We start from the raw sequence: 23561 nt of genomic DNA, 5'->3' as shown, positions 1-23561 counted from the left end.
CTGTTTCTTGCTTACCATGATCTTACTCTTCAGCCCCAAAGGGCAGTCACCCTGCATTTTTGCACTCCTCTGGTAAATCCTCCCTGATCCTTTTCTTGGGAAATAAGTGAAATAGGTAATGAGCAGCCTGTTCTGTGGCACACTGGGTTGAATTATGCCCATCAGCCACTGGCCTTCACCAATGGCAACTGGAAAGCCACAACCTCAGCAGCATATAACACACCAAAGCAAGCTGAGAATGTTGTGCTTCAGGTATCAGGGAAGTTAGCTACAGGACGGCATGGTGAGACTTTCTACTAGAGAGCCAGCCCTGCTGCCCAGGGCTGAGGGCCAGAAGCCCTGGGATGTGCAGCATAGCGGAGCTTTGCTGGATGGAGGAGGCTGGTCTGCAGCTTCCTCCCTCCAAGCACTGGGGAATGGCAGCCATTGCCCTCCGAGGTCTGTGAACATATCCTTTAGTCCTCACTCCCCTGCAGCCTTGCCCAACATCCCTCCCTCTCGGAAGAAGACACCCTTTGGCATACCCCTCTCTTCAGAGTCCTTTTCTGTAGGGGAAACCATCTGCCGCCACAGCCTTCCCTTGCCCCCCTTGGCTGTCCTTTTGGGTCCCAGCCCTTTCATGTTATTTCAAACTCTTGTTCAGAAATGCTTTACTCTCCATACAGAGGCTTTCATGTGTAATCTAATGAACCAGAGCAACTCCAGCACTGAAAGTCCTTGCCGTGACAGCTGAGCAGCAAGTGTGACATACTAACCCACTCCACAGTTCGTGGTGCGTAAATTGCTGGGTATTCCCTTGGGGGTCTGCTGCAAGAGGAGGCCCCTTCCAACAAAAAGAATCACCCTCCCAGAGAGACAATTAACCCTGTCAGAGCTGCACGTTGCGAGCAATGACATGCCGAAGTTTAAGTCTGAGCCAAGGGAGACACGCTGATAAGGGTTGTCATTGCGGAAATTGAGTAAATGTCTGCAAGGTGCATAGAGAGGTTAAGAACCAGCCGTGAAATGGGTCTAAACAGTTATCCTCTAATACGGCAGTAATTTACTCCGAGACCAGGAACTGCAGGTCCAGGTAGAGGTAGATCCTCACCAGATGGGATTCCTGGGCTGGGACTAACATATCAAAGAGCAGGTTGGAGACAGGACAGTCACACTGCCCATGCAGAGTGAAGACTCAAGTGAGTGACTCTAAGCTCTCGCCTTCCCTTACCTCTTCCCTGCTTCCACAGCAATATTTCAGAAGGACTTGGTGGTGTCCCTGCTCAGTAAGGGCATTGCGAGACAGAAACTCTCTTTCCTCCCAAAAAAGCAGGCCTAAAACATTTCTGGTTTTCCTCCCACTGCAACTCCCATGAATCTGTCCGGAGTTTTGCATTCACTCCTCATACATTGTTGCCCAGGTACATACCAAAATACAGGTAAAGCTAAACTTCTTTGGCTTTTTCTGTCTGTCTTTCTTCTTCTGTTTAAAGAAGGTTAAGTGATTATGTGGTCTCAAAAGCTACTCCACGCCACGTGCAATATGCTGAAACCAGATCCCATTTACACAGTCCTGAATGTTTCCTTGACAAAAGCCTGAATTGGACAAGTTTAGAAAAGCCAGTTAACAAAAAGGGAGAAAGAGAGAGAGACACATACATAAGAGAGAAAAAAAGACCCAGCAAGCACAAAGGAGAAAGAGGGAGAAGCAGCAGTGTGAGGGAGAGGCAGGAAAAGTCTCTTTTGAGTTGGTGCTAGTAAATGTCTGTCCCCAAATCGGTACCATTTACAGACGTTTTGCTTGTTGGAGTGCCAGTGAAGGCCATTACAAAGTGCCTCTGTGTTATTTATACTTCACATGCTTGTTCTCCTCCACATCACTCGGCATTTGCTTCATAAACATGAACCGCACATTTATACAGTATAAATTATGGCACACACAAGAGCAAGAGAAAACACAAGTGGATGGGGACAAAGAGACAGTGTTGTGTACGGGTTCCTTGCTGAAATGCTGTTTACCATGAAGATTTATTCAAGCTAATGAAAATTAAATGAAACAGAAGGCTGTTGGCACAAAGACCTGGGAAGGAATTCAGCAGTCTCCTCTCCCTGTAGGACACCTCAAGGTGCATGGATTAGTCCCAGAGGCTCCTGTCAGATATTGCTCATACAAAGTGAGGTGATTAGCTAAAACATGTAGTCTGCTGCGATCTGCCACAATTATCTCCACATGGTGACAGTCAGTACTTCAAGCTTTCATGATACGAAAAAGTGTCACGATATGACTAAATATTGAAATAATTTCAAGTCTTTTGGATAAGAGCTCAGTCAGTTGTGGGAAGATGTGGATGGGGGTATCTATCTTTCCCCACATCAGCTCCCTGCTCTGGGCGGGGCAGGGCCTCTCCCCAGCAATACCACTCCATGATGGTAGCTGGAAAGCAAAACGGAGGGTTTTTTTACCGTGCTTCTCCTCTCTCACTTCTCTAGGGCCCAGGACTCTGCAAACACAGACTGCTCCTTCACCCATTATCCTCCAGAGACCTGCAGACACACACTGACCCTCCCTGCACACCAGCTCACACCAACACTTTGCTGGTGAACACTGCTGGATGGAAAGGGCTTGGGGGGGTGTGTGGCCTGCCCCAGCCATTTCTCTGCTTGGGGAGAGGTGACAGGAGGGAGGGAAAGGGGAAAAAGCAGAGGTGCAGGAACACTCTGCAGGACAAAAAAGGACTGGGCCAGGGCAGCACAGAGTAAGACACAATCTGATATGAGATTGTCAATGCCTAATAATTTTAGTAGTGCTTACATCTTTTTTCATAATATTGTTGTTGTATTGATCCATCATTGACCGGCTCTACCAGGAGCACATCTGCCATGGCATTCAATGTCTGCTCCTATCTCCACCAGGGTAATGAAGAGTGGAGAGATGGCAGCTTTTCTTGCTAGCTGCTGAATCACTCCTGAAGGACTCCTGACCTGTAGTTTATCCAAGCCATCCTTTCTCTACCTCTAAAGTGTTTTCATCCTTTTCCAGAATGAGTGGAGGTTACCTTCCTCTCCGAGAGCAAGCTCAGTCTCAGATGAATCTGTAATTCAAAGCTATTATGTCACCGCCTCCTCCAGGTGTGGACTGGACCACACCACAGCACACCACATCCCCTGTTTGCAAGCTCCTGAAGAAAACTGGCCTCAGCTGAAGTGGTGGGGACTCATACGGTGAAAGCTTGACAGGTTCCACCCCTACCCTTGCTACGAGGTTACTCCCTGGCCATGAATGTGGTACAAAGCCATCCCTGTATTATAAAATTAAAAGGAGGGATGTACTGCAAGAGCAAAATGGAAATGCTGTGCTTCATCCCTCGAGGTCATAAACTCACATCGCACTCCTGCCAGTAACGGCCAAAAGCTGTTTGGCATCAGCCTGACAACTTATTGTCCTTCAAGGAGTGCTTGGGCCAAACTTTGGACCTGCAAGTCTTGTGGTGATTCAGAACCTGTTCCAAGTGAGATTTTAGCAGTTCCCCAAAGCTCTGCAACAGCATCAAAATCCTATGCTTGAACAGTCCAGGGCTTAGAGAAGTTCATGCAGGTGTCTAAAAGTGAGGGTAATTTAAAAAAATACTCAGCTTTGGCCTAATACTAATAATCCTGAAGTGAAGTCAGACCTCCCATTTGCCCTCAGTGGGAGCAGTGTTATGTTGGCATTGAAGACTTTTGGAAATATTGCTGTAAAAGTCAATTCGCCTTTATTATAGAGAGTCTATGAAAGCTATAATAGCTGCACATGCAAAAGAAAGTCACTGCCCAGAAAAACAAATGCAAGGGAGAACCATGCTGGGGTATATGGCAGGGGGCCCTAGAGCAGACCAGGAGCTGCATTTCGCAGAAGGACCCTTGGATGGTATCCATTGACACTGACACGTTCAGCTGACACTCTGTTTATTATTCGACCATCTGTAGGGAGAACTCACTCCAGTTGCTCTGCCTTGCCTTTCCTTCAGCAACTGAGAAATGTGCTGCGTGAACAGCAGTGAACCAAGAGCCGAGGAAAACCAAAAAACATACACTGCTCCTTACCCCATTGCTTCCCAGAATGATCTTCATATTCTCCATTGGAGCCTTCAGGTACCTGGCTATCCTTTCCTGAGCTGGCATCATCTGCAAAGGAAGGGAAAGGGAAGATGTTAAGAAGGTCTCCCGCAGTGTAGCAGTACTATAACAAGAGTTTGCATTTCCTCCTGGAGGCACCATGCTGCTGAAACACACTCAACATACTTTCGGCATCCACATCCTGGCACTTACAGCCTAGCCAGTTTAATGAACAATTTAGTTTGCTGCTTTATGAGCTTTTCAGCAGGCTACCAAAGCAATGGGAGATTAATCAATGTTTCCATTAATAGCTGACAAAAGCCTCTTTGTTTATGTTTACAGGTTGCTGTTCCCTAGGAGGAGCTGATCTGTTGTACCTTCTATGCAAATAATGGTATAAATCAAAATTACAGATAATTAAACCTAGGAGGTGGGGGAAGAATTATGTGATCAGTCACACAGAGCACAAGCAGTGGAATTAGGGCCACTAATTTGCCTTTCAGCTTCCATACAAAATCAGAAAAGCAAGCAGGTCTGGGGTCAAGTGAGCCCTCAAGGGATGCTGAATGCAAAGTTATAACTGGAGAAAGCAATATTGAATTGAAAAGCTGTTTGTGGGTTTTGTTTTTTTTTTTTAATTAAGGCCACCCATCCACCTATATCAACAACACACCACTTTGTCCCTTATCATTCTAGTTGTCTATACCACTACCATAGAGCAGCATCAAGGTCTCAACTCTGTGCCCTGTACTGCCAGGAGAAATAGAAATCACCACAAGGTGAAACCTCCATCTCTCCAGCAGCCCCCACCTCAAATTGCCGCTGTGATATGGCCACCTACAAGGTCTCCACGAGGGCTGAGGGAGCAGGGGAGTGCCCTGAGCTGCCTTCTGCAACCCGGGCAATGCTGGCGTCCTCACACCTCTGCAGTGCCCAGATATGAAGTTTTTTCCTCCTCCAGTAACAGCCCAACCTGTACTGCACAAGCACTCAGCTCAGAGCATCCTCTTATAGCAATGCATCACACCAGGAGGGAGGTCCACCTGAGAGACTTTGGGCACCTACAGGTGATGGCGCAGCGAAGTATGGCTCTTCCAAGGCTACTTCTGTGCTCTACAGGTGGCGCAGCCCCATACGGCAGCTGGATTTGAGGTGAAGATCTTGGTCAAGAGCTACTCAGCTCCTAGCTAAAGTGCACTGAAGCGTGTGAAGTTTGATTTTCAGAGATAGGTCAGGTGAAGGCTACGAAAAAGTTCACCTCAATAAGAAACTGCTCCGCAATGGTGCAAAAAAAAAAAAATCACGAAAAGTGGAAACATCTGACCTAAGGAGTGAAACCCTCCAAATGCCCAACTCCTAAAACCCATATGAAAAAGGTCTCATGAGCAAAAGAGAGGAAATTTCTTGCTGTAATCTCTGCGGCAGAGAGGAAAAACTTATCTCGGCTTATACATTGAGCATGCCCCCCCCAAATGTACGAATAGTAGAGCTGCTCTTTACAGTTGTTTTAGAAGTTGGGTTGTGCTTAAACGGTGCTTGGTGTGTAAACTTGTGTGCAGTCTTTGTGCAAGAATGTGTGTTTAACCCCATCCTCACCCCAATTTCTGCTAATTTGGAAAATCATCCCATCTCTTCATCATTGGGCATTTTATGCCGACACATGCTCCGGTCTCGTTTGCTGCTGTCCCTTAAGCAGAGAGGCTGCAATGCCATATGGGTTTGTCCCCCCTTGCCCCTGTCAGATTTTTCCCTTCTCCATGTGGTTACTTCGGCACGGTTTCCCCTGGAGGTATGCGCAGCTGTCACTTCGAGGGGAAAAGAAAACTTTCAGGGCAGCAGCATGCCGTGCTCTTACTTCAGCAGCTCACTGCAGCCGACTGCCCCTTCCCACCTCCCTCTCACCCTCTGTCCACTGCTGGAAACCTGGAAGCTTTCCCAGGGGCTCCAGCCAGCTCCCAGCCTAAACCACAGGGAAGCAGCGTGAAACGCAGTCACACTTAGGAAACATCAACTCTCGCGCAGTTCCATGTGTGCAAACATACTGTCCAGGCTCCGCCGAGGCTGGCCCGCAGCCTGTGTTACAGAGGAGATGAGTAACCCATGTGCTGCGTTTTACAAATATATTTTTACAGCCTTGGCAAACCGAATGCAGGGAATACAAATATACCCATTATATATGATGGCTTGCATATGACAGATTGTCTCCTTTCAGTCAAAATACTGAATTGATTATCTTCTGGCACTTGTACAGTTTTTCACATAAATATCAGTAGTGCTACAAATGAAATCTTGGATGCTTTCTGGCAGAGAACTTAGTAAATCCCTTCGCACAATTAGAAAAATGTATTGAGTAATGGAGAAGAAAGAAAAACTGTGGTCAGAGATGTAGGATTCCTGCCCATTGTTAACTGCTGAATATCTTAAAAGCGGTTAAGACGTTTAAGTGGTGATGTTCTGTCAATTATATCTTAATCCTACTCAGCTTGATGTACAAAGAGCAGTATATCCTCCCTTGCCTCCTGCCTCATGTTACAGTATGTCAGCCCATGTGTGCTCCTCCTGCCTACACACAAGGACTGACTGGTGTTCTCAACACCTCTTGACATGCTGCCAAGCTTTTGATGTAAGTAAAATTGCGCTGAATCTGTTTGATGCTTTGAAGATGCTTCTTTGATTGTTATCCTGCCAAATCGCAAACCTGTGAAGTAACCTACCAAACCCAGAAAAAATCATTTTGGGGGGAAGAGCTCAGAGGAACTAATGTCACCATGCTCAGCCTATAAAATAGATAATTTGGTGGAGAAGCAAGACTGAAATAAATAACTGCACGCATTTAGACATGTTGGTTTAGATCCTCTGGAACCGGTTTCACTTTTATTAGGAATGTGGTAATGTTAACAGCAACACATAGCAGAAGTCTCGGGGGCAGGGGGGAAAATGTCATAAACACGAAAACTCATGTAGAGCAAAACTACTCCTTCCCATCCCCAGAGCTGCACACTGGGTGAGGGATGTTAACAGCAGTCTCCACTCCAGCTGCAACATGCAGTGAATTGGGCTCCTACCTTCAGCGTGACTGCATCTGGACGAACTCACACTTGAGAACTGTAGGAAAAAAGCTGATTCATGAGATCTAGAAATTGGATGAAACTCACTTTGGGAAGATTCCCTGAAGCCCAGGAATCTCCAGTCAAACTTAAAAGTGTGAGTGAGGCAGCAGAATAGCCAGTGATATTACAATAAAGCGTTAACCTGGGATATGAGTGACCCAGGGTCAAGTCTCTCTTCTGCTGCATTCAGAGAGGGATTTGAACCTCCCCTCTTGCACCTTGGGTGAGTGTCTTACGCTCTGAACTGTGGTCTTAGAGAGCCAAAAAAGAGCTTATTACATAAAGTGGAACAGCACTGTGGGAGACAGATATCTCAGGAAGACCCTTAGGATGGAAGACCCCTAGGATGGAAGACCCCTGTCTAATTCAGATATCACCAAGATTTGACTTCCACCTGCCCCATCCAAAGTTAGTACTGCAGCTGCATGGAAAGAATCTGTCTCTCCCTGTTTTGAAGAACTTTCTGATTTTTTTAATTTTAATATCAAGTGGTTTCCTAGGGTAAGGAAACACTTTTGCAGTTGTCCTAGTCCCTGTGCTAGCAAGGATGGATATCTTTCTGTACCACAAACACACTTTAGTCAGCCTGCTCACTCCTAGGGAGGGATCTATGCCACTGAAATCAAAGCCAAATTTCCTGAAAGTTCAGAGGCATCTGGTTCAGCCCAAACCTGCAGTCTGAAGCCTGGTTAATAGTGCCAGATCTGAAGACCTGCTGTTTGCATTTCACCCCAAGCTTTACAAATGCAACCGGCCTGGCAATATTTTTATTAGACAAAGAGTGAACCTGAAAAAACGAGCCACATTCAGATATGTATGACCAGCATACAAAACGATGAGTTAGTAGCAGAAATCACATGAGTCTTAGCTATATTCAAAAATGACCTAATAAGCCAATTGCTTACTCATGCTCTTGTCACCTCCCACAGAGACAGGCAGGTCAGGGTGATAAGTACATACAGAAAAATCAGCCTGCAGCCAAAGGGCAGCAGGGACCAGCTATGCAGCATTGCCAGCTTTGCTGCCAGCAGATTACCCCAAGAGGCAGTGCTAAGAAGGATGAGCTGCTGAAGTTTCCTACAAGCTCCCTTTTCTGTGACCTATACTGGAAGGTCATCCTGTACTGGACTTCTTGGACAGTGTCACAGGCTTAGGAGAGCCGCCAGTTGGAAGACGAAGTATTGAGCATGCCTTGAAAAATAATCACTGACTAATTTTATGTCACGAGTATCTGAGGCTAAGAAAACATATACATGATCGAGGTGTCCTCACTGTACAATTTGGTTCCATGGTGTTACAAAGCATGCTGGCCTGTCGAGAAACCTGAAGTGGAAGGCTCCGATATCATGTCAGGTGATAGACTTGGAGACATGGGACAAATTCATGTAGCCCCTTCCCCTCCAAATACCGCACTTGGCCATACAAAACAGGGCCAGGAGGATCCAGAGGCATCAGCCCACTGTTCAGGAATGTCATCCCAGTGGTGTGATCCCCAGCTGCTCTCCAGCCATTGTCTCTCTCTTGCTTCAGGATCTCATTCCAAGCTGGCTTCTAGGTCTGAGATGCCACAGGACTGAGATGCTGGCGCTGTGCTGGGGAAGTGTGTGGTGGGGCTGAAAGGGGCAGTCACAGGATTGGTTTTGCATGAGACTTGACGTGTCTGAGTGTATGAGGCCCTGATTATCAGTGCTGACATCATGGGCCAAATTGCCCTTTCTCACCCCAGAAAGCACGATGCTCTATGCATATTGCCTGTCATGTGTCTTTTTGGTCTACCCTCTGTCCCAAAGCAGGCTGGACTTCTGCAGAAAAGGGATTTTTGTATGTAACTCCACCAATTGACAAAGCACTTCGGGGATCCTATAGGACAAAGAGTGCCACATAAGCGGGGTACAGTTACTGTTTATTACCATAGCAGAATTGTTCCATTCCCTCTTAAAAGTTAAAACAAATGGAAAATTCTGCATAACGGTCCGGCTCTGAGAGAAACTGATGGGAAATATTCACAGACTGTTACCGAGCCAGGATCAAATTATACTTACCCACAGACTCTCCATGAAGGCTTCGTGTTTTAGCCGGACGGGTATGACTGGTTTTCAGGCCAATACTACATGCTGAGCATCCAACCACGAGTCAAATCAACAGCCCAATTTTTGAAGCAAAAATCTAGCCATAATATTTCTCTATGATTCACAAAGTTGCTTTAATTTGTTATAGTGCAAGGCCCGTCCCTGCTCTGACTTGATGGGACCAGCTTTGGAGTCTTTGATGTCAGAGGCCTTGAAAGCCCCATTTCACAGATGAGCCAGCTTTGCATAAATAAACAAAGTGACCTCTGAACTGGAGCCTGAGACCTGAGCACACTTCAAAGCACTGGGGGAGGCGATGGGGGGGCAATGGGGAATGAAGCGATCAGCATGCATCATTAAGGCAGCCCCTGCTCAACTCTGCCACCGAACAAGGGGTGTAAATAAAAGGAGGGAGGCAAGTGGGGAGGGAATGAAATGAGGGGGAAAGTGATGTAATCCAGTCAGGCTTGAACAATTATAATGAGGCCTTCTCCCATGGATGAATGAAAGAGAGCCCTCTGAACTCCAGCTTTAAGAGCTGACTCTCGCGTTTACCCAGATGCATCATATTTGCACATCATATTTGCTCCCCAACGTCCTTCGCTGCTGCAGATGTCTAGTGAGTGACAAAACACAAGTCGCTTGTGGGAGGTGGGTCTTGGGCCTTCCTAGGAGTTAAATCAGGATTTATTCTGCTGAGCCTAACCAGCAAAACTGAGGGGTGGGAACACACCATAAATTTAGACCAGGAAGTGATTGGCCTTATTTTTCAGTAGTCCTGATGGTGCAGTGGATAAAAGATAAACACACATGAATGTAAGTACAATCTGAAAAAGTAGGACTCTGCAGTTTATCTCAGATAAATTCAGGATTTCCTGTAATACTTGCTGGAATTTAAGGGGAAACACAAGGGAAAGATGATTCTGTACTTTGTTTTAGGGAGTCTTCTGCTATCCTGACTGGTTCATCAGATGCCCAGACGAATGCTCCATGAGGTATATATGTAGGCAATCAGTAACAACTTTATCACTGGGTTTGTGGGGATTAAAGCACTTGCTTTCCCCAGATCTCCTTAATGTGGATTAACACTCCAGGTTTCACTAGAATTTCAGCTGGTATTAACCCCCAATGGCCAAGGAAACACATCCCAACCTACTGGCTAGCACATGATTTCCATCTGAAAGCTGCCACTGCCAGTTGCCAGGATTTTATTGGTCATCACGTGATATTTGGGGTGTTTCTGGAGGACCTTGATCCTGGCAAGTGACTACTTGAGAATCTAATTGTTTTTGTTATTGAATAACAATTCTTAACATCTGTGACTGTAAAGAAGAACTCTACACAAATATACCCTAAAAGTTTGGAGGAAAAGGAACAAAACACTCATTTTTGAGATCTTGTGATTTTTCAGCTTGTTTCGTGGTTTTGCGAGGTCTGAATTATGGCTTCAGGACCCTTGGGACTGGTGATCCATGGATGAATCCCAAGGCTGTTTTGAAATCATGAAAGATTAAGATGCAAAGTCCTCATCTTAACTAATTCTGAATTTCCTCCCATCACTGAGGTCTAATTTAGCAAGCCTCCTCTCTGAATCCTCCTTTCTGCCAGAGGCAGACAGGACAAAACTCTAATGATCTCATCCCACTAACACAAACCTGGTGTAAATCTTAGATACTATTTTGAATGTTTTCCATAGTTCCTCCATCAGCCCTTCATCTCATGCTCACCATCCCTTAACCTGCCTACTATATTAACAGCGTCACCTACTGTATTAACAGTGCTGATACTATGAAAAGACAGAAAATGTGTTTAGAATTTATTTGGAAGGGCACAGTGAAAGCAAAGGGATCAGGACTATTTGGAGGGAAGAAAAAAGACCTCATGGAGGAAACCCCTCTCCTTGGGCCCAAACAAAACCACTCAAGGTTAAAAAGAAGAAACCCACTCAGAGGAGTTCATAGCCAAGGAACATTCTACTTTTCTCAAAAAAAAAACCCCAACAAAACCAACACAAACTAAAAGGTTACTGGCATAGAATTTGCTTCTGTAACGGGCACCGAAAACTTTACTGCCTACTGCTTTTGACTCCAGTTGTGCCAAAAATAACCAGAGGTATTGATACTGGAATTTCCTGAAAATAAAAATAAAAAATGTTTGTGTTAGTGGCTTTTTTGGTATTTTCACCTCTGGTCATTTTCATGAGAAATTCCATGCAAAAATTTTCATGGATTTCACTTCAGCCCCAGCTCAGGGAATCTCTCTATAAGCAGGATGCTTTGCAAAAGAAACATTTGCAGCCCACCTGCCTCCTGAAACACTGGAGAGGCTCCACGGTCTACAGACCAAAGCCCTGGCTGGGGTGTGAAGAAACAAGACTTCTGTCCCTACCTAGATCAGTAAATCACATTTTTAAGTTATGATGATGTACAGGCCCATCCTATTACCTGTAGAAGACAAAGCTCTGAATTGGTGGTTATTGCTGCATCCCACATCTCAACACACAGGTGAACATATATCAGAAGCAACTGCTTTAAGACCAAAGAAGACTTAACTCCATTTCACAGAATGAAAGGAAGAGGGACTATGGGGTAGCATAGACCTATCAGAGCCAGTTTATTTTATGGGCTGGTACCAATCTAGCTCCAACAGCACAGGCAAACCAGTCCTACTTCTCTGAAAAGTTTTAGCAGCCCACAGAGAATAAAGCACTGCTGTGCATAAGCTGCTACCAGCACCTGAGCTGGCTCTTTTACCATCAATTTCTTCTCAATACTGCAATCTCTGTTGGGAGTCCAACATAGACATATCTCTGCTCCGTACTCTTGCAGACCACTAAAGAATGCTGTGGTTTATTGTTCGGGCTTGATTAAAAAACTTTGGTATGGAGAGTGATCACATATTTCCTTAGAGAGGTAAATGTGTAAGGTGGAGAGATGGAACTTCAGAAAAGTGGGGTATTTTAGGCATATAAAGGGATTAATACACAAATAATGAGAATCTTTAAATTGAACATATGTGAAAGCTTCCCAAGAGGGGCATCTGCTAGACTATGGAATAGTCACCCACAAGAAGAGAAAGAAGTTCTATTTCATAGAATCACAGAATCATGGAATCATTTAGGTTGCAAAAGACCTTTAAGATCATCAAGTCCAACTGTTAACGTAGCACTAAACTATGTCCCTAAGTGCCACATCTACACGTCTTTTAAATACCTCCAGGGATGGTGACTCAACCACTTCCCTGGGCAGCCTGTTCCCATGTTTAACCACTCTTTCAGTAAAGAAATTTTTCCTCACATCCAATCTAAACCTCCCCTGGTGCAACGTGAGGCCGTTTCTTCTCATCCTATCACTAGTTACTTGGGAGAAGAGACCGACACCCACCTCGCTACAACCTCCTTTCAGGGAGTTGTAGAGAGCAATGAGGTCTCCCCTGAGCCTCCTTTTCTCCAGGCTAAACAACGCCAGTTCCCTCAGCCGCTCCTCAGAAGACTTGTTCTCCAGACCCTTCACCAGCCTCGTTGCCCTTCTCTGGACACGCTCTGACACCTCAACATCCTTCTTGTAGTGAGGGGCCCAAAACTGAACACAGTATTCGAGGTGTGGCCTCACCAGTGCCGAGTACAGGGGCACAATCACTTCCCTGCTCCTGCTGGCCACACTATTTCTGACACAAGCCAGGATGGCCTTGGCCTTCTTGGCCACCTGGGCACACTGCTGGCTCATATTCAGCCGACTCTCAACCAACACCTCCAGGTCCTTTTCTGCCGGGCAACTTTCCAGCCTCAGTCTTTGGAACATTTAAAATTATAATGGTCTAACTATGGCTGAACTAGAGATTTTACAAATCCATTTGCCAAAGTTGGCTCATCTAGTTCCCAAAGAGAGCTTTAGTAACTCCTTCACTGTTACTGTGAATACCGGTATGATTGGTAAGAATGAAAAAGCGCAACAGAAAAGGATGTTCATGAAAAAGGAGTCCTTGAAGACTATAAAAATTCTCTATTGGCTACATCTATACAGAGGAACTTTGGAGCTCTTCTGAGCTCCTGCACGGAGCTCTTCTCAGTCCATGCAAGATGAGACCTGTGCATACCATGTTCATCTCTCTTTCCTCCCCTTCTTTGTCTCCATGACTCTGTATCTGGTTCAGATCTGCACCTACTTCATAACTCCTTCTCCCCCTTTCCATAAAGCTGTGGAGGGAGAAGCCTTCTGAAGGTTTAGTTCTTCCCTTGCTCCTTGTGGTCTATCGCTACCCACAGAGCTCACAAAGTCATCTGAGACACGTTCTCAGTCATGGCACATCTGCACATAGGGATGCTCCAGCTCCTACTGTAACCACACAAAGAACCACAAGGAGAAATGGCTGGAGCTTTTCACTGAACCACTGCAATTCCCTGGCTAACATTATAACAATTACATTACAAAGGCAATCACAGGCTTTCCACCATGCTGACTCCTCCAGACACCAGGACCTCCCGCCTGCCTTCAGGTCTCCATTCCATAGGGGGTAAGAAAACAATTCTTCCTTCTTTGTTGTTGTTGTTGAGGTTACTTTTTTTATCAGCATGCTCCAGCACACACAGACAGCAGCCCCAAGAGCTCTGCACCACAGGCACTGGTCTGCGGTTATATTCTTGATCTACCACTGGAGAGGATGAAAGGGAGAAGAAATCAGAGAACAAGATGAGTGGTTAGGCTTCTGCCTTGTCACCAGCACTTTCTAAGCATGAAATAGTAGCACCAAAAAGACAGCAATTACAAATCAGTTGTTCCAGACCTTGAACAAATTGATATTTCCCAGTATTTTTTATTTGTTACTTGCACCATGATAGCATCAAGGATTTCTTAGAGACAGGTTCCCAGTATATTAGACGTTGTTCACACACAGCACAAAAGACAGACCCTGTTTAAAGAGTTTACTGTCTGGGTAGTGCAGGCACGCAGTGGATGTCACATGTATTAATGTTCCTCAAGAAACATATTTTTTAGCATCCACTCGTTTTGGCCTGGTGGGGGAATGATGGGAGTCTTGTATTTTTATAGAGTTGAGAAGCAAAGCTTCATTTATAACACAAATCAGCCTGCCTGAATTTATAACAATTTTATTGCATTTATTATTGATAATAATAATAAATCATTAGTTACTTATAGTAAGTTTATAAACATTGGGAAGAATTATGTGATCTCAATTGTTATCTGACAAATAAAGATGTTGAAATAGTCCTTACTTTAGAAGTCTAACTCTAGTGCCCAAGTTAGGAGTGATAACGAAAAGAAGGCCAGGTTGACATCTACCTCCCTTCCCTGACTGCAAAAGAGATGATGGAGGGGGCCTCAGTCGTGTACAGTGGGTGCCAAAAGCGAGGTGGTATGAACACTCCACCCAAGAACATAGGCCAAAATTCCATCTTCAACAATCCTAAATTGCTTAGGGTTGGGGGAGGGAGGCGTGCCACTGAAAGGACTAATGCAAGGTTAATGATAAGAAGAAGATTACAGCAGAGCCGAGGATAAACTGATAAGATCTGGCTCTCAGCCTTCTATTTTAACCACCACGCAGCTGCTGTTCCCCATAAAGTTATACCTTTATCACTCCCCTTCCTAGTAGCACTGATCGATGTTTATTATTTCCTTCACCGAGATGTGTAGGAACATCATTGATACATGTTCTATCTCCCTGAACGTTCACATGGTCAAAATAGCCAGCACAAAGACATTTCCAGAGGGGTTGGAAGGAAAGAGAGGTCATATGTCAGTGACTGAGTACAGGAATTATTTTTGGATGGCATTTATAATCAAACAAAAATAATCAATTGTACAATCCCGTCCCTTCCAAACACTAAGTTAATTCCTTAGTGTGGAATTACCCAATCCATCATGATGAACTGGGAGTTGCAATACTGGACTTTACAGACAGGAATGTGGATCCAGCTGTCTCTTCAACACCAGTATGAAAATTTTTGAAACATTCTTTATGGGCTTACATATTTCATAGTCTTCTGGTAGAAAAGTAATAATAACTCCTATGGAAGAAAACGAAACATCCTATGCAGTATGACAATTACCAAATGAAGCAAACTCTCAGAGAGGACTGCTGCTTAACATCTTTAATAGGAAAAGTGAGCCCCATGTGTGTTTGCCTGAGGTGAAAAATCACACCTCATCAAGATCCATCCTTAGCCTATTATGTTTTAACTTTGATTTCAAGAAGTAACAGCACCTATAAGTGGTAAAAGTGCTAAGAAATCAACAGAGGATGACAGTTTTTAATTGGACATTACAGAACATATAAAAATCTCAGTGTCTAAGATGTTAGTTATATTCAGTAAGGCACAAAACGTTGTTAGGGAATTCTTCCTCTCAGATTTCAGAACTAAAGAGAACTATTTCAGAAAACAGTCCATATATGTAAAAAAAATGGATTTAAAAAAATATGTCATTTGCAGCTGTCAGCCACTCAACAGCCACCAACCTATGACTGTATACTCAAATATCTTTTGATAAATGGACTTTCTAAAGGACAGGTAAACCACTAAGACAGAAAGTACAGAAAAGGCATTTGAAAGGGTAGAAAGGAAAACCAAATTTTAGGTTACTTCTTTTTTTTTAATTTTAGATTTATCTTTTATTAACAAACTGATATGCAGTAGTGTAATGGCAATATAGCAGTGGTGTAATCTCTCTGACCACTATACTTTATAGAATGACAAGAAGCTAAAGAAATTGAGATTTTGGGGTCCAGTCATGAAAGACAGAAAGTAGCCTCAGTGTCTGATGATGTCAAGCCTTTCAACATTGCCCCCATATGCTGTCAAATACGTAATTTTATTAGTGAAGTGCCATACACCTTCTACATAATGTTCAATGAATGATATGTGTATCTCTGGGTCATTGACAGACTAATAATAAACTGGTTTAAGTAGCAAAATGTTACCACTTTCACAATCTGTCCAAGAACAACTCTGGACAAGTGGCAATTTTGTTGGCTCCCAAAACAAACGGAATACTTGGCACCCTACCTAACGTGAGGATTACAGTATATTACACGGGATAATATGGGCCTATGTCTCGCCAAAATTAAACCTAACCTAATTACTTGGAGTAAATTATAGCTTTCCATGTGGGGTAAATCACAAATTGTAAAAATGGTTGCTCCACAATTAACTATATAATCCCAATGCTGTCATTACAAATTTCTAAAACATACTTCAAAACAATGACTAGTGTAGCACAGTCATTCCTGTGGGATGGAATTAAATTACCTTGTGTTTGTTGCGTTGTTTCTTTTTTTAAGAATGCCTGTCCTAGCACATGACCAGCAGTGTATGAGAACAACAACCAGTGTAGGACCAGAAAGCACCACAGACAGAAGCTACCTAAGAAAACATGTGAAACCCAAGATTATTTTAGGTAGAATTCAACAGTTTTTGGGTGCTCAGTTGCAGAGTTACTGCATTTTTTGGAGACTGAGGGTACAGCTCTCCCCAACACTCAGAACCCTCTACAGTCAGAGATGTAACGCACCCCATGTTAGTGCACTTCACACCTTGAACCTCTTTTAAAGACTTCACTGAGATAAGAAAGAGTGGCAGAGAGTCTACATGAGTCATACTGTTTTGCAGATAGGGAACAAAGGCACGGAGACCATACAAATGCATTGAGAAGAGAGACTAGGGCTGCAATTTGAATTCAGTGCTTGTCAATGAACCAGAGCTAGCTAACACCTAACCAGAGTTAGCTGTCACCTATGACCTTGCCTAGACGATCCATAAACAACTTCTTCCAAGAAGTATTTCACTTTCTTTGATATTTAGAAGCTGAAGCAGGTGCAGTTTATTAGCTTTCTATGTGAGTTACCCCATAAGGACTGCTCTTGGAGAGCACTGAAAGCCACAGTGTGCACCAAGGGTGCAAATGGCAACATTTAAGTCCTCTATTCAAAATACAGAGAATGTATCTCAGTATTATCTGTGGGGGGAAAATACTTATTTTTTTACTATTAAACAGCGCTTTCTCCAAAACCTCTAAATACTTACTCTAACGAGCACCGCAGTTACACACCTTATTTTTACTGTGATAATGTATACTATTATTAACATACTCATATGAATATTGCATACTGAATGTATCCCACACGCTGTTGGCTATTTTAAACAACAGATGTGAGAGGGATTTAAATGCCAGTTTTAAAACTGTGCAGTTGATTAAAATCCTGTGAGCCATTCATAGATTGCCAGATATTCTATTTACATGTATTCCTCCCATGTAAAATACTTCAGGGAATACTCTAGACCCTGGCATATGGTTTAGAATGATGATAACTGATGTTGGAGATGCCACACAGACAACAGGACACATTATCCGGTTACATCTGTGTGTAAAATGCTTCGAGATTTTTTGATGGAAGGAGTTATGAATGTGTAAGGCTGAGATGCTACATTTATGTCCCTCTAAATCACGCTCAGAGATAACAAGCAGTTAGAGCCCCATCAGTGCAAAACCAAGCACTTTTATGAACGCATTTCATTGCATCCATGTGCTGTTATCCTCTAGGGTAATTATGACTTGTGGGTGAACCTTGAAAAATTGCGGAGGATCAGCTTAAAAGGAGAACTCCGATGCCAAAACGCATCCAAACCTTGAAAAAAGAAACCTTGTGAGAATAGCCTGTGCACAGTCAGACTGCAGCGCACTCAGGGCTTACTCTTCACTTCTTCTAACACCGGGGAAACCCCTATCCATGCCACAAATCTGACTGACTTCAACTTCTGCATCTGTAGCCTCACAAATCCCACGGGCCTGAAACTCCCACGCTCTATAGCAGAGGCCCTGCCTGACAGATTACATGCAAATGTTACAAATACATCATAGGTTTATAGCGGAGGAATGTTCACAGTGCTGCAGATGCATTCGGGAAAAAAGATTCAGCAAGACCCCTTGGTAGAGTCCCCATGGTAATACATCCTGAATGAGGGACTCTATCGTGTGAAAACATTCCTAATAACTCCTTCTGTTTTCATTAATAATATTAATTTTCCTGCTTCTGGGGTATCTTTTTGTTTTAACAAGCACAGCTTTTTGTCTCGTCTTCTGAAAGACTGCGCCACTGTAGTCTATTATTACTATTTATGCTGAAGTCATTTAAATGGACCAGGCATCCCTATCCAAAATCAGCAATTTGCAAGCCATAATCTCATACCAATCAGATTAATGTGACACCTGAGATGTGTTTTCTTTTGAGACGTAGGAGTCTGAATGGCTGAAAGTGTCAGAAACGCATGAAAAAATAGTCTTTCTGCTTCAGAAACGTATATGCAGTTGATTCTGTGGTGCTCATAAGTGACCTTTGGTGATTTTTTTCTTGACAAACAGCCAACTAAAATTGAATCAAATTGTAATAGGCCAATGGTTTGAAATCACTAGGAAAAAAAAAAAAGAGAGTTGTTTTCTTACTATTTGAAATACCTCATTCTGGCCCAGAAATAATTAGGGGTGGATAAATTATCTGGTCTACGATTTTCTCTGACATATTATTTTACTCATGTCTTTCTTCTTCCTCTGCAGGGGGTACTTGTGGTCATATTGTTCTTTTATTTATGGCTCACAGCCTTTTCAGTGGCAGCACGCACACCAAAGCGCAGGCACAGAGCGGGAATGCAAATTCCTTGCGAGGTAACCAAGAAGAGAAAAATGTCCCAGACCATGCCAAATCTTTACAAGAACGGCAGTTAAACAGAAGCCTATACCCTTAAAAAACAAAACCTGGGAAACAACAACGCTTAATTAGAATATCATGATTTGTATATTTATGAGCTTTAAATATAAAACCTGGTTCCCTATTGAAGCCTAACTGGTTCTTTTGAAATTCTCTTATAAAACAGTGCTCACATTATCCAGCTGATGCATTCTCCTATTTATTTTGCTTGATGGTGACTTGCTTCCCCTTTGAATTGGTCGCTCCCAGGACTGCTCTCTGGCTCAGCTTTCAAGCTGATTTCTCTGACAAGCTGGCAGCAATAAAATAATTCATTCCAGAGGCTGAGAGAGTCACCCGCAGCATATACTGCAAGTATCGTCTGGCAGCAGTACAGAGGCCTACGCAATGGGAAGCCTGGGGTAAACCCTGCGCTGGGACACATGAATGCTGCGGGGAGGAGGAAAGGCTTCAGTAATTCGACCAGAAATAAAGGCAGCATCATGGCAGTGGGATGGGAGGAATGCTGGAGAGGGGCTGCTCTGAAGAAGACTCACTGAAAGGAGGAAGAAGCAACCAAGGAGAGGAATATTTTGAATAAAACCGGAATTTCCAAGAGAAGAAGCAAGCCCCTGGGATGAACCCTGCAATGTGGTGCAGGTTTTCAACCTGTGGTCTGCGTATCCATGACTGCTTCTGAAGGCCCAGGGAAGATAACTGAGGAGGACAAGCCAAACAGCAGTAGCCATGCTTTCGCGATGATTTGTTATAGTTTTGTCAGTATTTTTGCTGGAAATGTTGGGGATCCACAAGCTGAAAAAAAAAATCCTTGTGCTAAACAATACAATGTAGGAAGTCTTATAACTATGAAACTCTGAAAAAGACAAAACAGCAGATCCGTTCCTGTTCAAAAAAACAAAGGTAAACTCCTCAGAACCTAGCAAGAGCATGGGTTTTTGGATCACATCTGTGGCTGAGGTTTCTATAAGAAAAAGTAGGCTCGAGATACTACATCTCCCTGCTGAAGTCACTGGATCTCCGAGTGCTCAAGGCAATCAGGACTTTCCTGTATCAGCATGACGCGTAAAGAACTGGCCCAATATCTCACTGAACAATCACCAGCCTGTTGCAAGGAAGTCTGATTACATATCCCCATGTACTTCCAAACCAACCACATCTGGGTAGAGATTAGTCACTGTTTTTACAGTAAACTCCTGGACTAAGATCTGCTGTCTGATGCATTTCCGAGGGCTAGAGACCCCACTACCTATACGCCCTGAAACCTGTACTAGCGGCAGCCCCAGCTGACTCCCATGTGCTCCCTTGGAGCCCCATGTAGGGGGAGGCAAGTCAGGGTGATTTGGCAAGTCCCCTTTGAGAAAACACAGCAGGAAAGCAGGGTTTAACTGTGCTGGCTTTGCTCTTTGAGCACTCAAAAATTATACCGTTGGAAAACTGTACCAGCCTCCACATGAATCTTCCTTAATTTGACTTCTGGCTGGTGTAACCATAATTTGTCAGCATTTCAAACTGCAAGAAGTCATTTCCACAAGACCTTCTCATAAGAGAGAGAGCTGGCCGTCCTGCACAACCCAGTTTGTTCAGCTCAGCGGGCAGATTTCCATTGCCTCTGTTCAAACTTGCCCATGTTGTCCTGGCCCAGTCTACCTAAAGTTCATCAATCCCTAAGGATAGCCTGGCCAAGGTCAACTGCCCGACCTGCAGCTAGGACGGCTCTCCAGAGAAGCTTTCTAGAAGGTGATGCACCACATTGCCCCTTCACAAGCAAGAGCTAATGCAACCACACTGTCAGTACACCAGAGATGAAAAACAGACTTCATAACATGACATTCAATCACAAAGCCCCATACTGAAACCTTTCCATTGAATTGCCAGGCTGAAGTTGGCAGAATTTAGGATTATGTTTTAAATGAAGCAGAAAATTGCTTCTATTTTATTTCTAAGCTACATGTTACTCAAGTGACCAGATATTCCAAATGAAAACTGCATTGGAAACTTCCCAGAAACCGAGGTGTGGCATTAATTCTGTATAAAGCACAGCAGAAGGCAGCTATCTCCCCTCTACAGCATGAGTGGTTAGTTGGTGCCCAGCAGTCTTAAGAAGATTAAATATCACCTTAATTTCAGAAGCCTTCTGCTCTGGCTATAAAAATGCTACAACTGCAATAATAACACAACTGATTGTAAAACTTCAATGTTTGGCTTGGATTAATACCACTGGTACTTTATTCCACAGGGAAAGTAGTGCAGTGGCTCTTATGTGTTATCTCCTCCAGACAAGAAGGGTTAATTACCCATTATTCATTACAGTAATTGTGTTTTTGCTTGCTCAATGGAAAAATTACGTTGTTTTCTGCTTTATAAACAATGGGTTAATCTTATCAAAAGAAAAAAAAATGACCTCTGAAAGCAGATTTTTTTTTTCCATTAGCCTTTTTTAAAAAGGAAAAGCATTAAAAAGTGAAAAAGCATTTTTAGCTACTGATTTAAAAAAAAAAATGTTAAAAAGCTAATTTGGAGACAGTAAAGGTGGGGAACACATACCCATCTCCATAGGTAAACACACCATATGACCGTTATGCAGGAGACATCTCTCAGAAGAGACTTTCAGGGAGCTGTTATCTCAAAGCTATCAAAGTCCCTTCTCCTTCCTCGCCTTCAAAGGGGAAAAGCGGAGCAGACGGCATGGCACTAGCCAGGCTCTAGGCTCTCCTCTACCACCGGGGAGGTGACATTCCTTGCTGATGGCCCAGGACCTCATCTGTGAAACCGGGAGCAATAGGTTCCCACCAACTGGGAGTAATATGAGGATAAATACAGCCAAATTGTGAGCCTCTCTGGTACGAGTATAGACGCAGAGAGACAGGCATGTTGTTTTAGTCGGTGTGTATAACTCACTTAAATTTACCATGCAGTTTCAACTTGCAATCCCATATTTCCTGTCCTAATCTCATATACAGTGTGGGTTTTGTACTGTTAAACAGTTTCTCTGTGGTTGCTCCGTAGCGATGGACAAATTGATTCCTATACGAAAGGCCAGACTCTGCTTTCAGATATGTACACTGTTTCCACTGGTCTGAAATGGGAGTAGCTGGTGCGTTCAAGAACAACAATTGGTGGAAGGATAAGGCATAGGTATAAGGCAGGGAGGAGCTGATTGCTTCTCAGCTCTGTCCAATGCCTCTGCGTAAAAATGAGCAAGTTATTTACTCCTCTTACTGCCTCAAATTTTTACCCATGGAAATATTAATTCTGCCTTTTCTGCTGTTACTAGGATTATGTATTCTTTGGGTGAGAGTTGCTCAACTGTCCACAACCAGTTGCGCAACAGGACCCTACTACAAGGCATTAGTAATAACTAAGAGCAACGTTGCTACTCCTTTAGAGGAAAGGCTAAATGCAAACTCCTTTTAACAACCTGTACAGCATGACAGCAACCTTATACAACTATCACAGGCCTGATCAAAGCACACTAAAGCAAATTAAAAAGTTTCACTGGCTTCAAAGTAGAATGGATGAAGAACACTAATGTTTAAGGATGGATGTGAACAACACTGAAAGACCCAATAACCTGAAACTGTTCTCCAATGGCATCTCCCTGAAGGGCTGAAGTGTTCTCCGTCATATATTAAGGGATTATATCAACAAGACTGAAGCAATGACGGGGGGGGGAACCCCAATGGAAAGCACAAGCTATAGAAGGTCCCAGTAAAAGGAACAAATTACTTAGGAAAAAAGCCTGGATAAAATTACCACCTTCACCCTTCAAAGTTTCTGCCTGAGACCAAATCTAAATCACACCTTAGCTGCACAGGAGTATTACTGGACAGGGAGGTGAAATACCTAGTTAGCAGCAGCAATGCAAAGAGCGGCAGTGAAAGATGCAAAACCATCTGTTTAGTAACATGTTGCCTTAGGATAACATATGTTATGCAGGTTATTTGTGTGAGTTCTTTGATACCTCATTTGATCTACACCTTGGGGTTTTTTGAGTTTAACAAGTAATAGACCTTATGATAAATCCTGATCTGTATACACAGTCAATGGCCCCATTGGCAATTTGTGCCAGAAAGATCTTATTCTTAGGGACCACGGTTATTACAACTGTTGCTTTAAAAGGAAACTATTTTTTCAAAATATGTTGTTGCTTGTCTGCACACAGTAGATAAGTAGACATTGGTTTGTGCTTCTGTCATCTAAGCAAAGGACAAGCTTCTAACACCATCCACCAAATCAAGACAGGACACAAGTGAGTTCCCATGTGCTACTGAGAAAGGGACTACCCCATGTAAGAGAAACACCACCTGGCCCTAAGTGCTTCTTTGTGCTTGTGATTTCTTGAAAAAAGTCACTCATCTTTGCCATGGCCACAAAGCATATTTCTCAAGAATCTATCCAGCCCTCTTGTCTACTGGAGCTGAGGAAATGACAAGTGCTTTGCCTTCAGGAACAAATATCCCCTGTGGGAATGGTGGACAGTGTGAAGCCACTCCAGCATGGGCAATTTGCCTGATAAAAGGGTGACAATCCTGCAACAGAGACAAGGAGGCAAGGTTCCAGCGGGAAGAGGTGAAATGCTGTTTGATTG

The 23561-nt window shown here is 43.6% G+C and overlaps 1 protein-coding gene across 1 annotated transcript in view; it reads right to left on the bottom strand.

The window, feature by feature from the left end:
* The window catches only part of FGFRL1 (fibroblast growth factor receptor-like 1), a 258172-nt gene that overhangs the window by 9418 nt on the left and 225193 nt on the right, over positions 1-23561 (bottom strand). Inside the window, exon 4 of the mRNA XM_009331910.1 lies at positions 4063-4143. Coding sequence (XP_009330185.1) covers positions 4063-4143 — 81 coding nt within the window. The remainder of the gene's footprint in view (positions 1-4062; positions 4144-23561) is intronic.

The sequence above is a fragment of the Pygoscelis adeliae genome, unplaced genomic scaffold, assembly GCF_000699105.1.
Source record: "Pygoscelis adeliae isolate BGI_AS28 unplaced genomic scaffold, ASM69910v1 Scaffold209, whole genome shotgun sequence".
NCBI lineage: Eukaryota > Metazoa > Chordata > Aves > Sphenisciformes > Spheniscidae > Pygoscelis > Pygoscelis adeliae.
This window is presented reverse-complemented; position numbering and strand designations above follow the sequence as displayed.